General features: G+C 43.3%; 1 protein-coding gene across 2 annotated transcripts in view; it reads right to left on the bottom strand.

Moving 5' to 3' along the window:
• Window positions 1–16,480, bottom strand: part of LOC110513199 (netrin receptor DCC) — a 607,044-nt gene that overhangs the window by 63,265 nt on the left and 527,299 nt on the right. For both annotated transcript variants that reach the window (XM_036976621.2, XM_036976622.2), the window contains exons 25-26: window positions 16,064–16,180; window positions 6,666–6,833 (exon numbers count right to left, since the gene is read on the bottom strand). In XM_036976621.2, the coding sequence (XP_036832516.2) occupies window positions 6,666–6,833; window positions 16,064–16,180 (285 nt within the window). The remainder of the gene's footprint in view (window positions 1–6,665; window positions 6,834–16,063; window positions 16,181–16,480) is intronic.

The following is a 16,480-nucleotide window of genomic DNA, read 5'->3' as shown; positions in this document are numbered from 1 at the left end:
CAGGGAGCCCTACTCCTAGTAACCTCATGTTGAGAGACCCAGGGAGCCCTACTCCTAGTAACCTCATGTTGAGAGACCCAGAGAGCCCTACTCCTAGTAACCTCATGTTGAGAGACCCAGGGAGCCCTACTCCTAGTAACCTCATGCTGAGAGACCCAGTGAGCCCTACTCCTAGTAACCTCATGTTGAGAGACCCAGGGAGCCCTACTCCTAGTAACCTCATGCTGAGAGACCCAGGGAGCCCTACTCCTAGTAACCTCATACTGATACCCAGGGAGCCCTACTCCTAGTAACCTCATGTTGAGAGACCCAGAGAGCCCTACTCCTAGTAACCTCATGTTGAGAGACCCAGGGAGCCCTACTCCTAGTAACCTCATACTGATACCCAGGGAGCCCTACTCCTAGTAACCTCATGTTGAGGGACCCAGAGAGCCCTACTCCTAGTAACCTCATGTTGAGAGACCCAGAGAGCCCTACTCCTAGTAACCTAACCTAATATGTATCTCTTATCTTAGCCGTCTTTCAACACTCTGATGCCGTACATTAAATATACTTCAACATGTAAAAGGATGAAAGCTGAAATCACATTCCCGTGCATTAGGAATGAGAGTCCGATATACACCCTGTCTAGCATGTCTGGATACACATGTTATAAACATGCCATGAGAGCCAATCATTTGTTTGCTGTATAAATGAGAATATTTTCTGTTTACATGACTAGTAGAGAATGATAACTTCCTCGAGTGGGGGGGGGGGTTTACAAAACACTAATCTACGCTGTTTGGATTTCTTTATTAGCATTAAAAAGTGATAGTTCTAATCTGTATTGTTGTCTAAGAAAATATAAACAGGTGATAGACAACAATACAGATAAACAGGTGATAAACAACAATACAGATACACAGGTGATAGACAACAATACAGATAAACAGGTGATAGACAACAATACAGATAAACAGGTGATAGACAACAATACAGATAAACAGGTGATAGACAACAATACAGATAAACACAGGTGATAGACAACAATACAGATAGACAACAATACAGATAAACAGGTGATAGACAACAATACAGATAAACAGGTGATAGACAACAATACAGATAAACAACAATACAGATAAAGAGGTGATAGACAACAATACAGATAAACACAGGTGATAGACAACAATACAGATACACAGGTGATAGACAACAATACAGATAAACACAGGTGATAGACAACAATACAGATAGACAACAATACAGATAAACAGGTGATAGACAACAATACAGATAAACAGGTGATAGACAACAATACAGATACACAGGTGATAGACAACAATACAGATAAACAGGTGATAAACATCAATACAGATACACAGGTGATAGACAACAATACAGATAAACAGGTGATAGACAACAATACAGATAGACAACAATACAGATAAACAGGTGATAGACAACAATACAGATAAACACAGGTGATAGACAACAATACAGATACACAGGTGATAGACAACAATACAGATAAACAGGTGATAGACAACAATACAGATAAAGAGGTGATAGACAACAATACAGATAAACAGGTGATAGACAACAATACAGATAAACACAGGTGATAGACAACAATACAGATAAACAGGTGATAGACAACAATACAGATAAACAGGTGATAGACAACAATACAGATATATAAACAGGTGTGGCTAGAAGCCCACACCACAACACTACTATATACAATACAATGTCTTGTTGGCATGACACTAATGTCTTGTTGGCATGACACTAATGTCTTGTTGGCATGACTTGTCTTGTTGCCAATCCTCGACTTTGGCGATGTCATTTACAAAATAGCCTCCAATACCCTACTCAACAACTTGGATGCAGTCTATCACAGTGCAATCCGTTTTGTCACCAAAGCCCCATATACTACCCACCATTGCGACCTGTACTCTCTCGTTGGCTGGCCCTCGCTTCATACTCGTCGCCAAACCCACTGGCTCCATGTCATCTACAAGACCCTGCTAGGTAAAGTCCCCCCTTATCTCAGCTCGCTGGTCACCATAGCATCTCCCACCTGTAGCACACGCTCCAGCAGGTATATCTCTCTAGTCACCCCCAAAACCAATTCTTTCTTTGGCCGCCTCTCTTTCCAGTTCTCTGCTGCCAATGACTGGAACGAACTACAAAAATCTCTGAAACTGGAAACACTTATCTCCCTCACTAGCTTTAAGCACCAACTGTCAGAGCAGCTCACAGATTACTGCACCTGTACATAGCCCACCTATAATTTAGCCCAAACAACTACCTCTTTCACAACTGTATTTAATTAATTAATTTATTTTGCTCCTTTGCACCCCATTATTTTTATTTCTACTTTGCACTTTCTTCCATTGCAAAACTACCATTCCAGTGTTTTACTTGCTATATTGTATTTACCTTGCCACCATGGCCTTTTTTGCCTTTACCTCCCTTCTCACCTCATTTGCTCACATTGTATATAGACTTGTTTATACTTTATTATTGACTGTATGTTTGTTTTACTCCATGTGTAACTCTGTGTTGTTGTATCTGTCGAACTGCTTTGCTTTATCTTGGCCAGGTCGCAATTGTAAATGAGAACTTGTTCTCAACTTGCCTACCTGGTTAAATAAAGGTAAAATAAAATAAATAAAATAAATAAATAAAATAAAATGACACTAATGTCTTGTTGGCATGACACTAATGTCTTGTTGGCATGACACTAATGTCTTGTTGGCATGACATTAATGTGTTGTTGGCATGACACTAATGTCTGGTTGGCATGACACTAATGTCTGGTTGGCATGACACTAATGTCTGGTTGGCATGACACTAATGTCTTGTTGGCATGACACTAATGTGTTGTTGGCATGACACTAATGTCTGGTTGGCATGACACTAATGTCTGGTTGGCATTGGCAGCTTAAGATCGGTAGCCGAGCCATTCTATCTTTACTGTGCTATAGAGCTAGGGGTCCATTCTATCTTAACTGTGCTATAGAGCTAGAGGTCCATTCTATATTTACTGTGCTATAGAGCTAGGGGTCCATTCTATCTTTACTGTACTATAGAGCTAGGGGTCCATTCTATATTTACTGTGCTATAGAGCTAGGGGTCCATTCTATCTTTACTGTGCTATAGAGCTAGGGGTCCATTCTATCTTAACTGTGCTATAGAGCTAGGGGTCCATTCTATCTTAACTGTGCTATAGAGCTAGGGGTCCATTCTATCTTAACTGTGCTATAGAGCTAGGGGTCCATTCTATCTTTACTGTACTATAGAGCTAGAGGTCCATTCTATATTTACTGTGCTATAGAGCTAGGGGTCCATTCTATCTTTACTGTGCTATAGAGCTAGGGGTCCATTCTATCTTTACTGTGCTATAGAGCTAGGGGTCCATTCTATATTTACTGTGCAATAGAGCTAGGGGTCCATTCTATCTTTACTGTGCTATAGAGCTAGGGGTCCATTCTATCTTTACTGTGCTATAGAGCTAAGGGTCCATTCTATCTTAACTGTGCTATAGAGCTAGGGGTCCATTCTATCTTTACTGTGCTATAGAGCTAGGGGTCCATTCTATCTTTACTGTGCTATAGAGCTAGGGGTCCATTCTATCTTTACTGTGCTATAGAGCTAGGGGTCCATTCTATCTTTACTGTGCTATAGAGCTAGGGGTCCATTCTATCTTTACTGTGCTATAGAGCTAGGGGTCCATATGAAACAAGATCTAAAGTACTTGTTGGTAAAAACGTCAAGCGTCTTGGCCAGGGGGCATTTAACACTGGTCTTTTTATTTAACCAGTAAAACATAGTTGAGTTTAGAAACTTATTTTACTGTCTTAATGTCTTGGGCATCTATGTCTCCTCTCCTCTCCTCTCCTCTCCTCTCCTCTCCTCTCCTCTCCTCTCCTCTCCTCTCCTCTCCTCTCCTCTCCCCTCCCCTCCCCTCCCCTCCTCTCCTCTCCTCTCCTCTCCTCTCCCTCTCCTCTCCTCTCCTCTCCTCTCCTCCTCCTACCTCGTTTGCTCTCTCCTTCCAGCCAAAGTGTTTTCCCCGACACTGAAACAAACCTAATTCCCCGTTTTGGCCCAGCCTGAAGATTGCCCCTCGTCTTAAATTACAAATATAGGTCAATATTGAGCTATAAGCCAATTACTTGGGCTTGTGTCCTGAATGGTACCTTAATTCTTTAATTCATAGGCTGCACCTTCGTCACTCGGTCGAGTCATCCCAACATTCTCAAGCATTCATTCTGGACGGAGGCTTACAAATGTTTTAGTCTAAATTACACTATAGTGTCCTTGGAAACATGATGACATTGATAAAGTTGGCAAATATTTAGTAGGAAGCAACTTTGTCATCGTCATGATCATGTCATCAAATTCTTACTTTAGACAGATGGTAATGATGTTGTCATCAGCAGCAAAGGTCGTCAAAAGAATAGCTAGCAATGCTAACGTTTGCTAGCTAAATTCTGGTGGTCTCGCCTCAATCTTAGCTAACGTTAAACTGCACCTGAAGTCAATCTGGAGACGTCAAAATGATGACAGAAGGTTTTATCAGTGCTCAATACCAATCCTCAGTCGGGGGCGTCAGTCCCAAAACGTAACGTTTAAAATAATATGACCAAAATGTGCTACCAAAAAATAGTGAACTGCATTTTACCAGGGCCCATAGGGTTATATAGGGGATAGGGTGTAAATGGCTAATACATCTTCTCCTCAGTGTCATTTACTTGCCAGGAAAAGGATGGCCTTAATGGCCCTAACACATAAGAGCAAGCATGGAGTGAGACAGAAAAAGACAGTGCTAATGAGAAGTAAATGTCTGATAGAGAAATTGAGACCAGAGGCAAGAAGAGAGAAAGATAGAGAAAGAGCGAGGAGGAGGGATTGGATTGACATGGAGGGAGGGAGGGAGGGAGGGAGGGAGGGAGGGAGGGAGATTAAGAGGTGCAGACTCCTTTTGGGAAAGTAAGAGAGAGAGAGAGAGAGAGAGAGAGAGAGAGAGAGAGAGAGAGAGAGAGAGAGAGAGAGAGAGAGGAGAGAGAGAGAGAGAGAGAGATGAGAGAGAGAGAGAGAGAGAGAGAGAGATGAGAGAGTGAAGAGAGAGAGGAGAGAGAGAGAGAGAGAGAGAGGAGAGAGTGAAGAGAGAGAGGAGAGTGGAGAGAGAGAGAGAGATAGAGCGAGGGAGATAGAGCGAGGGAGAGAGGAGAGAGAGAGAGAGGAGAGTGAAGAGAGAGAGATAGAGCGAGAGAGCGAGGGAGAGATAGATAGATAAACAGTATAACAGAAAGGCCGCCGTAGGCAGACATGGCTCTCTAGAGAAGACAGGCTATGTGCTCAATGACCACAAAATGAGGTGGAAACTGATCTGCACTTCCATATGAATATCCTGCCCAATGTATGACCGACCGTATTGGAGACACATGTTTACTGTTAATTTTTATTGTTTATTTCACTTTTGTATATTATCTACCTCACTTGCTTTGGCAATGTAAACACATGTTTCCCATGCCAATAAAGCCCCTTGAATTGAATTGAGATAGATAAAGAAAGATAGATAAAGAAGATTGAAATGAGATAGATAGATAAACAGTATAACAGAGAGAGAGAGAGAGATAAACAGTATAACAGAGAGAGAGAGAGATAAATAGTATAACAGAGAGAGAGAGATAAACAGTATTACACAGAGCGAGAGAGAGAGAGATAAACAGTACAACAGAGAGAGAGAGAGATAGATAAACAGTATAACAGAGAGAGAGAGAGAGATAGATAGATAAACAGTATAACAGAGAGAGAGAGAGAGATAAACAGTATAACAGAAAGAGAGAGATAGATAGATAAACAGTATAACAGAGAGAGAGAGATAGATAAACAGTATAACAGAAAGAGAGAGATAGATAGATAAACAGTACAACAGAGAGAGAGAGAGAGATAGATAGATAAACAGTATAACAGAGAGAGAGAGATAGATAAACAGTATAACAGAAAGAGAGAGATAGATAGATAAACAGTATAACAGAGAGAGAGAGAGAGAGATAGATAAACAGTATAACAGAGAGAGAGAGATAGATAAACAGTATAACAGAGAGAGAGAGAGAGATAGATAAACAGTACAACAGAAAGAGAGAGAGAAACAGATAAACAGTACAACAGAAAGAGAGAGAGAGATAGATAAACAGTATAACAGAGAGAGAGAGAGAGATAGATAAACAGTATAACAGAGAGAGAGAGAGAGATAGATAAACAGTACAACAGAGAGAGAGAGAGAGATAGATAAACAGTACAACAGAGAGAGAGAGAGAGATAGATAAACAGTATAACAGAGAGAGAGAGATAGATAAACAGTATAACAGAAAGAGAGAGATAGATAGATAAACAGTATAACAGAAAGAGAGAGATAGATAGATAAACAGTATAACAGAAAGAGAGAGAGAGATAGATAAACATTATAACAGAGAGAGAGAGAGAGATAGATAGATAAACAGTATAACAGAGAGAGAGAGATAGATAAACAGTATAACAGAAAGAGAGAGAGAAACAGATAAACAGTACAACAGAGAGAGAGAGATAGATAAACAGTATAACAGAAAGAGAGAGAGAGAGATAGAGAAGAGAGATTGACATACAGAATGACTGTAAACGGTACTGACTCCCACCTGCTGTGTAGCTGCGGTCCACGGTGAGGCTGGGGAAGGGCATCGGTCTCAGGGTGAACTTGGGATGAGTGGTCAAAGTACCATGGCTGTACCCGCAGGTGGGCGAGGACAGAATGCCAGGGTACTGGCTACCCTCCAGGGTTGGCACTGGGATGGCACTGACAACAGCTGGGTAGAGGGGAGACAGGAAACAGGAAACATAATGACATCTCTCTCTCTCTCTTAAACAACAGGGTTAAAATAACCATGTAAATATAGTGAGTATTGGAAATGACATCCGGTTCGTCCCATTTTGGGACACAAATATAAACAGGTAAACAACAGCCACCGTTTAGACTAAAACAGGAAAACATTCTAGGTCATCTAGCCCCTAGTAAAACTGTTTTATCCAAAGTAACTTACAGTACAGTTTATAGGATCAATTTAGCGACATTATAGGCTCAATTAGCGACATTAAGGAATCAACTAACGACATTAAGGAATCAATTAACGACATTAAGGAATCAATAAGCGACATTATAGGATCAATTAGCGACATTAAGGAATCAATTAACGACATTAAGGAACCAATTAGATAAATTATAGGATCAATTAGCGACATTAAGGAATCAATTAACAACATTAGGAATCAATTAGCGACATTATAGGCTCAATTAGCGACATTAAGGAATCAATTAACGACATTAAGGAATCAATTAGCGACATTATAGAATCAATTAGCGACATTATATAATCAATTAGCGACATTATAGGATCAATTAGCGACATTATAGGATCAATTAGCGACAAAGTAGTGTTGTGTACTCTGAATACTAAACACAACCCTACAGGAACATCTGAAGACAGTAAGAGAGATACTAAACACAACCCTACAGGAACATCTGAAGATTGTAAGAGAGAGACTAAACACAACCCTACAGGAACATCTGAAGACAGTAAGAGAGATACTAAACACAACCCTACAGGAACATCTGAAGACAGTAAGAGAGATACTAAACACAACCCTACAGGAACATCTGAAGACAGTAAGAGAGATACTAAACACAACCCTACAGGAACATCTGAAGACAGTAAGAGAGATACTAAACACAACCCTACAGGAACATCTGAAGACAGTAAGAGAGAGACTAAACACAAACCTACAGGAACATCTGAAGACAGTAAGAGAGAGACTAAACACAACCCTACAGGAACATCTGAAGACAGTAAGAGAGATACTAAACACAACCCTACAGGAAGATCTGAAGACAGTAAGAGAGATACTAAACCCAACCCTACAGGAACATCTGAAGACAGTAAGAGAGATACTAAACACAACCCTACAGGAACATCTGAAGACCGTAAGAGAGATACTAAACACAACCCTACAGGAACATCTGAAGACAGTAAGAGAGATACTAAACACAACCCTACAGGAACATCTGAAGACAGTAAGAGAGATACTAAACACAACCCTACAGGAACATCTGAAGACAGTAAGAGAGATACTAAACACAAACCTACAGGAACATCTGAAGACAGTAAGAGAGATACTAAACACAACCCTACAGGAACATCTGAAGACTGTAAGAGAGATACTAAACACAACCCTACAGGAACATCTGAAGACAGTAAGAGAGATACCAAACACAACCCTACAGGAACATCTGAAGACAGTAAGAGAGATACTAAACACAACCCTACAGGAACATCTGAAGACAGTAAGAGAGATACTAAACCCAACCCTACAGGAACATCTGAAGATTGTAAGAGAGAGACTAAACACAACCCTACAGGAACATCTGAAGACAGTAAGAGAGATACTAAACCCAACCCTACAGGAACATCTGAAGACAGTAAGAGAGATACTAAACACAACCCTACAGGAACATCTGAAGATTGTAAGAGAGAGACTAAACACAACCCTACAGGAACATCTGAAGATTGTAAGAGAGATACTAAACACAACCCTACAGGAACATCTGAAGACAGTAAGAGAGATACTAAACACAACCCTACAGGAACATCTGAAGACAGTAAGAGAGATACTAAACACAACCCTACAGGAACATCTGAAGATTGTAAGAGAGAGACTAAACACAACCCTACAGGAACATCTGAAGATTGTAAGAGAGAGACTAAACACAACCCTACAGGAACATCTGAAGACAGTAAGAGAGATACTAAACCCAACCCTACAGGAACATCAGAAGATGGTTCATTAGAAGACGGACTGAAACAGGGATGGACTGCCTGGACTCATTTTAGCTGCAAAACATTTTTTTGTATGATTTCCGTTTATGCCAGGCTGTTCCCAACAATGGAGTTAGACAGGTAGGTAGGTAGGTAGGTAGGTAGGTAGGTAGGTAGGTAGGTAGGCAGGCAGGCAGGCAGGCAGGCAGGCAGGCAGGCAGGCAGGCAGGCAGGCAGGCAGGCAGGCAGGCAGGCAGACAGACAGAAAGACAGACAGACAGACAGACAGACAGACAGACAGACAGACAGGAGAAAAATACTGGAGAACTAGTGACTGACTGAGCCTTGACCTTGAAAAGAGCCCTGAAGGCTTAAAGAAGAGGGAAGAGAGGGGGAAGAGAGGAGGGAGAGTGGGATGGAGGAGGGAGAGAGGAGGGAGAGTGGGATGGAGGAGGGAGAGAGGAGGGAGAGAGCAGGGAGAGTGGGACGGAGGTGGGCGCTTTGCTGTTAAAACGCCCAGGGTACTCCAAACAGAGAGAGATCGCTATCTCTTAAACTGTCTCCGACCTGGAGGGGAAAAATAATTGTCTGGTGTGTTTGTGTGTGTGTGACTACTGAGACTACTGAGACTACTCTCACTGTAGTGTAGTCCTGACTACTGAGACTACTTTCATTATGCTGTCAATGTGACTTCCATTACACAGGAGTTCAATGTAGTGTAGTACTGACTACTGAGACTACTGAGACTACTCTCACTGTAGTGTAGTCCTGACTACTGAAACTAATGAGACTACTCTCACTGTAGTGTAGTCCTGACTACTGAGACTACTTTCATTATGCTGTCAATGTGACTTCCATTACACAGGAGTTCACTGTAGTGTAGTCCTGACTACTGAGACTACTCTCACTTTACTGTAGTACTGACTACTGAGACTACTGAGACTACTCTCACTTTACTGTAGTACTGACTACTGAGACTACTGAGACTACTGAGACAACTCTCACTTTACTGTAGTACTGACTACTGAGACTACTCTCACTATACTGTAGTACTGACTACTGAGACTACTCTCACTATACTGTAGTACTGACTACTGAGACTACTGTGACTACTGAGACAACTCTCACTTTACTGTAGTACTGGCTACTGAGACTACTCTCACTATACTGTAGTACTGACTACTGAGACTACTCTCACTATACTGTAGTACTGACTACTGAGACTACTCTCACTGTACTGTAGTCCTGACTACTGAGACTACTGAGACTACTGAGACTACTGAGACAACTCTCACTTTACTGTAGTACTGGCTACTGAGACTACTCTCACTATACTGTAGTACTGACTACTGAGACTACTCTCACTGTACTGTAGTACTGACTACTGAGGCTACAGAGATGGGATAGATGGGGGTATATGGGGATAGTTGAGGGAGATGGGGTAGATGAGGTAGATGGAGTAGATTGGGTAGATGGGGTAGATGAGGTAGATGAGGTAGGTGAGGTAGATGAGGTAGATGAGGTAGGTGAGGTAGATGAGGTAGATGGGGTAGATGAGGTAGATGGGGTAGATGAGGTAGGTGAGGTAGATGGAGTAGATGAGGTAGATGAGGTAGATGATGAAGATGGGGTAGATGGGGGTAGGTGAGGGTAGGTGAGGTAGATGAGGGTAGGTGAGGTAGATGGGGTAGATGGGGTAGATGAGGTAGATGAGGTAGATGGGGTAGATGGGGTAGATGGGGTAGATGAGGTAGATGAGGTAGATGATGTAGGTGGGGGTAGATGAGGTAGATGAGGTAGATGAGGTAGGTGAGGTAGATGAGGAAGACGGGGTAGATGGGGGTAGATGAGGTAAATGGGGGTAGGTGAGGTAGATGGGGTGGATGAGGGTAGATGAGGTAGATGGGGTAGATGAGAGTAGATGGGGTGGATGAGGGTAGATGAGGTAGGTGAGGTAGATGGGGTAGATGAGGTAGGTGAGGTAGATGGGGTAGATGGGGGTAGGTGAGGGTAGGTGAGGTAGATGAGGGTAGGTGAGGTAGATGGGGTAGATGGGGTAGATGAGGTAGATGATGAAGATGGGGTAGATGGGGGTATGTGAGGGTAGGTGAGGTAGATGAGGGTAGGTGAGGTAGATGGGGTAGATGGGGTAGATGAGGTAGATGGGGTAGATGGGGTAGATGGGGTAGATGGGGTAGGTGAGATAGATGAGGTAGCTGGGGTAGCCTCAGTACACAAATTAAAGCAACAAGCAATTTAATTATGTTAAAACTTGACATTAGTTTATAAAACAGCTCACCAGTAAACATACCAACATACGTACCTTTGTTAAAACTTGTGATAATATACAGTACCAGTAAAAAGTTTGGACACATCTACTCATTCAAGGGATTTTCTTTATTTCTACTATTTTCTACATCGTATAATAATAGTGAAGACAACAAAACTATGAAATAACACATATGGAATCATGTAGTAACCAAAAAAGTGTTAAAAAAAATCTATATATATTTTATATTTGAGATACCACAAAATCAGCCAAAAAGTGCTCAGCATATGTGGGAACTCTAAGACTGTTGGAAAAGCATTCCAGGTGAAGCTAGTTCAGAGAGTGCCAAGAATGTGTAAAGCTGTCAGCAAGGCAAAGGGTGGCTAATTTCAAATATAAAATATATTTTTTGGGGGGGTTACTACATGATTTCATAGTTTTGGTGTTTTCAATATTTCACTATGTAGAAAATAGGTCAAATGATGGAAAACCCTTGAATGAGTCGGTCTGTCAAAACTTCTGACTGGTACCGTAGTCGGTTTCTAACAATTAGACCACAGTTCAGACAGAAACGCATCGTAATTAGAATGTTGACATAAAACACAGTGACATCAATTCATCTCACTAATATCATTTTAATTGGATTAATCATCTGGGACTGACTCTGTAGAACCCATTTAATCCTAATCTCGTAATCTGATAATCAACTCAGATTATGACCTCTTCTCATCAGAAATATGAGGTTGCAGCAGTAAAACAGTGAGAGGGGTCCTCTCCTCTCCTATTCCTCTACCTCTACCTCTCCTCTCCTCTCCTCTACCTCTCCTCACCTCTCCTCTCCTCTACCTCTCCTCTCCTCTCCTCTCCTCTCCTCTCCTAATACCTCTCCTCACCTCTCCTCTCCTCTCCCCTCCTCTCCTCTACCTCTCCTCTCCTCCTCTACCTCTCCTCTATCTCTCCTTTCCTCTTCTACCTCTCCCTATCATCTACCTCTCCACACCTCTCCTCTTCTACCTCTTCCTCTCCTCTCCTCCTCTACCTCCTCTCCTTCTCTACCTCTCCTCTACCTCTCCTCTCCTCCTCTACCTCTCCTCTCCTCTACCTCTCCTCTTCTCTCCTCCTCTACATCCCCTCTCCTCCTCTACCTCTCCTCTCCTCTCCTCTCCTCTCCTCTCCTCTCCTCTCCTCCTCTACCTCTCCTCTCCTTCCTCTACCTCTCCTCTCCTCCTCTACCTCTCCTCTACCTCTCCTTTCCTCCTCTACCTCTCCCTATCCTCTACCTCTCCACACCTCTCCTCTCCTCCTCTACCTCTCCTCTATCTCTCCTTTCCTCTTCTACCTCTCCCTATCCTCTACCTCTCCACACCTCTCCTCTTCTACCTCTCCCTCTCCTCTCCTCCTCTACCTCTCCTCTCCTTCTCTACCTCTCCTCTACCTCTCCTCTCCTCCTCTACCTCTCCGCTCCTCTACCTCTCCTCTTCTCTCCTCTTACATCCCCTCTCCTCCACCCCTCCTCTCTCCTCTCCTCTCCTCTCCTCTCCTCTCCTCTCCTCTCCTCTCCTCTCCTCTCCTCCTCTACCTCTCCTCTCCTCTACCTCTCCTCTCCTCCTCTACCTCTCCTCTATCTCTCCTTTCCTCTTCTACCTCTCCCTATCCTCTACCTCTCCAAACCCCTCCTCTTCTACCTCTCCCTCTCCTCTCTCCTCTACCTCTCCTCTCCTTCTGACCTCTCCTCACTGTCCTCTCCTCCTCTACCTCGCCTCTCCTCTACCTCTCCTCTTCTTCCCCTCCTCTACATCCCCTCTCATCCTCTACCTCTCCTCTCCTCCTCTCCTCTCCTCTCCTCTCCTCTACTCTCTTCTCCTCTCCTCTCTTCTCCTCTCCTCTACCTCTCCTCTACCTCTCCTCCTCTACCTCTCCTCTACCTCTCCTTTCCTCCTCTACCTCTCCCTATCCTCTACCTCTCCACCTTTCCTCCACCTCTCTCCTCCTCTACCTCTCCTCTCCTCCTCTACCTCTCCTCTCCTCCTCTACCTCTCCTCTACCTCTCCTTTCCTCCTCTACCTCTCCCTATCCTCTACCTCTCCACACCTCTCCTCTTCTACCTCTCCTCTACCTCTCCTCCTCTACCTCTCCTCTCCTCCTCTACCTCTACCTCTCCTCTCCTCCTCTACCTCTCCTCTCCTCCTCTACCTCTCCTCTACCTCTCCTTTCCTCTACCTCTCCTCATCCTCTGCCTCTCCGCACCTCTCCCTTGACCTCTCCTCGCACCTCTCCTCCTTATGCCCTCTCCTCCTCACCTCGCCATGCTCCTTCTCCTCTCCATCTTCTCCTGTCTTCTCCTTCTCACACATAGGAGAGGAAGAGAGGAAAGGTAGCGGAGAGGAGAGGTAGAGGAGAGGTAGAGGAGTGGAAAGGTAGAGGAGAGGAGAGGTAGAGGAGAGGAGTGGAGAGGAGAGGATAGTTAGAGGAGAGGAGAGGGAGAGGAGAGGAAAGGTAGAGGAGAGGAGAGGTAGAGGAGAGGACCCCTCTCACTGTTTTACTGCTGCAACCTCATATTTCTGATTATAATAGGTTAATAATCTGAGTTGATTATCAGATTATGAGATTAGGATTAAATGGGTTCTACAGAGTCAGTCCCAGATGATTAATCCAATTAAAATGATATTAGTGAGATTAATTGATGTCACTGTGTTATGTCAACATTCTAATTACGATGCATTTGTGTCCGAACTGTGGTCTAATTGAAATGACTACGGTGTTTACGACATTCCTTCATCCTTGGCTAGTAAATCCAACGTCACAACGTTGATGGTGGTGCTGTGTCAGCATTCAGGACGATGTTAAAAACCCACATCTGTAACCTCCTCCTTTGGCCTCTTGTGTGTTTTAACAACAAACAAGGTGTTCAAGGGCCTACAATACACATTACTGCACAGTAATTAACGAGCTGCCCTCTATGAGGGTTGCTCAGTAATGCACGGACAGAGTGGATATACCATCTACAGTATATAGATCAACAGAAATAATCATTGTCATCTTTCATAATCAAACAATCCAGACAACTATTCACACAAGAACCCCTGGAAGAACGAAGCCAACTGAAATGTGTCCCTGTTCAGGTCCCTTAGAAGATTATTGATGGTGGAATACGTGATATATTGGAGTACCCTGCAGTGTGTGTGTGTGTGTGTGTGTGTGTGTGTGTGTGTGTGTGTGTGTGTGTGTGTGTGTGTGTGGTGATCCCATGCTGTGAAACGGCTATCAGGAGTGTGATGGTTAGGTAACTACTGAGCATGCCCACTAGGGTTCAGGTAGGTAACTACTGAGCATGCCCACTAGGGTTCAGGTAGGTAACTACTGAGCATGCCCACTAGGGTTCAGGTAGGTAACTACTGAGCATGCCCACTAGGGTTCAGGCAGGAATGACTGAGCATGCCCACTAGGGTTCAGGTAGGTAACTACTGAGCATGCCCACTGGGTTTCAGGTAGGTAACTACTGAGCATGCCCACTAGGGTTCAGGTAGGTAACTACTGAGCATGCTCACTAGGGTTCAGGTAGGTAACTACTGAGCATGCTCACTAGGGTTCAGTAGGAAGAACTACTGAGCATGCCCACTAGGGTTCAGATAGGTAACTACTGAGCATGCCCACTAGGGTTCAGGTAGGTAACTACTGAGCATGCCCACTAGGGTCTCAGGTATAACACAATGGTTATGTACCCTGTAGACACAGTGAGTCCCCTGTCACTTTTCAGGATGCTAGTCGTTGTGTCGGATGGGAACGTGCTGTCTGATGGGTGCTCACAAATGGACAGTGTGGTCGGAGAGACCAATCACGTTCAACCAGTAATAAGGTTCAACCAATCAGAATCCAACAACCTTAGCCTCCCTCCAGACCTGCTCATGTTTAACATCCAGATTAGATTGTCTGTCTATGTTCATTCAACAATCCAGATTAGACTGTCTATGTTCATTCTACTATCCAGATTAGACTGTCTATGTTCATTCTACTATCCAGATTAGACTGTCTATGTTCATTCTACAATCCAGATTAGACTGTCTATGTTCATTCTATAATCCAGATTAGACTGTCTATGTTCAGTCTACAATCCAGATTAGACTGTCTATGTTCATTCTACTATCCAGATTAGACTGTCTATGTTCATTCTACTATCCAGATTAGACTGTCTATGTTCATTCTACAATCCAGATTAGACTGTCTATGTTCATTCTACAATCCAGATTAGACTGTCTATGTTCATTCTACTATCCAGATTAGACTGTCTATGTTCATTCTACAATCCAGATTAGACTGTCTATGTTCAGTCTACAATCCAGATTAGACTGTCTATGTTCATTCTACTATCCAGATTAGACTGTCTATGTTCATTCTACAATCCAGATTAGACTGTCTATGTTCATTCTACAATCCAGATTAGACTGTCTATGTTCAGTCTACAATCCAGATTAGACTGTCTATGTTCATTCTACAATCCAGATTAGACTGTCTATGTTCAGTCTACAATCCAGATTAGACTGTCTGTCTATGTTCAGTCTACAATCCAGATTAGACTGTCTATGTTCAAATCAAATTTATTTATATAGCCCTTCTTACATCAGCTGATATCTCAAAGTGCTGTACAGAAACTCAGCCTAAAACCCCAAAACAGCAAGCAATGCAGGTGTAGAAGCACGGTGGCTAGGAAAAACTCCCTGGAAAGGCCAGAACCTAGGAAGAAACCTAGAGAGGAACCAGGCTATGTTCAGTAATAACTGATCCAGGAGATGAGTCTACCTTCCCGTTAGAGGGCCTGTCATCTCAGGAGTCTGCATCCTGCCAGCCACATCTCTGATCTGAGCTCAGTGGAGTCTCTCTCTCTTTCTCTGTGAGATGGATTCCGGCTGATCGTGATTGACTAACGCGCGCTAGCGGTCAGTGTGTGTTGTTAACTTACTGGTGTTGCTAGGCTGAGAGTCCATGGGGATCAACAGCTTGGTACGTGTCGCCCTCCTGTCAGCTAGAGAGCGCTCTAACGTTGAGATGCAGCTGGAAGCCTCATCGTTGTCTCCACCTGGAAGGAAAATCGTTACTGTATGTATTGTCTATTTTTGAAGTTTTGTTGACATTTTATTAATGTACTCAGGGATCCCTTGTAAATAAGATTCATTTTTTTCATTGGAATTCCACCTGTCTAAATGAACAGATACAGGGGGAAAAAAAGAAGAAGAAGGAGTTGAACCAATGACGAGTAGTGTCTAGGCAGGGGTCGGCAACCTTTAGGGGTCGGCAACCTTTAGGGGTCGGTAACCTTCAGGGGTTGGCAACCTTTAGGGGTCGGCAACCTTCAGGGGTGGGCAACCTTTAGGGGTCG

Source organism: Oncorhynchus mykiss, chromosome 5 (assembly GCF_057628025.1).
Source record: "Oncorhynchus mykiss isolate SJ-2025 chromosome 5, ASM5762802v1, whole genome shotgun sequence".
Lineage (NCBI taxonomy): Eukaryota > Metazoa > Chordata > Actinopteri > Salmoniformes > Salmonidae > Oncorhynchus > Oncorhynchus mykiss.
Note: the sequence above shows the minus strand (reverse complement) of the source record. Positions and strands in the feature narration are given on the sequence as shown.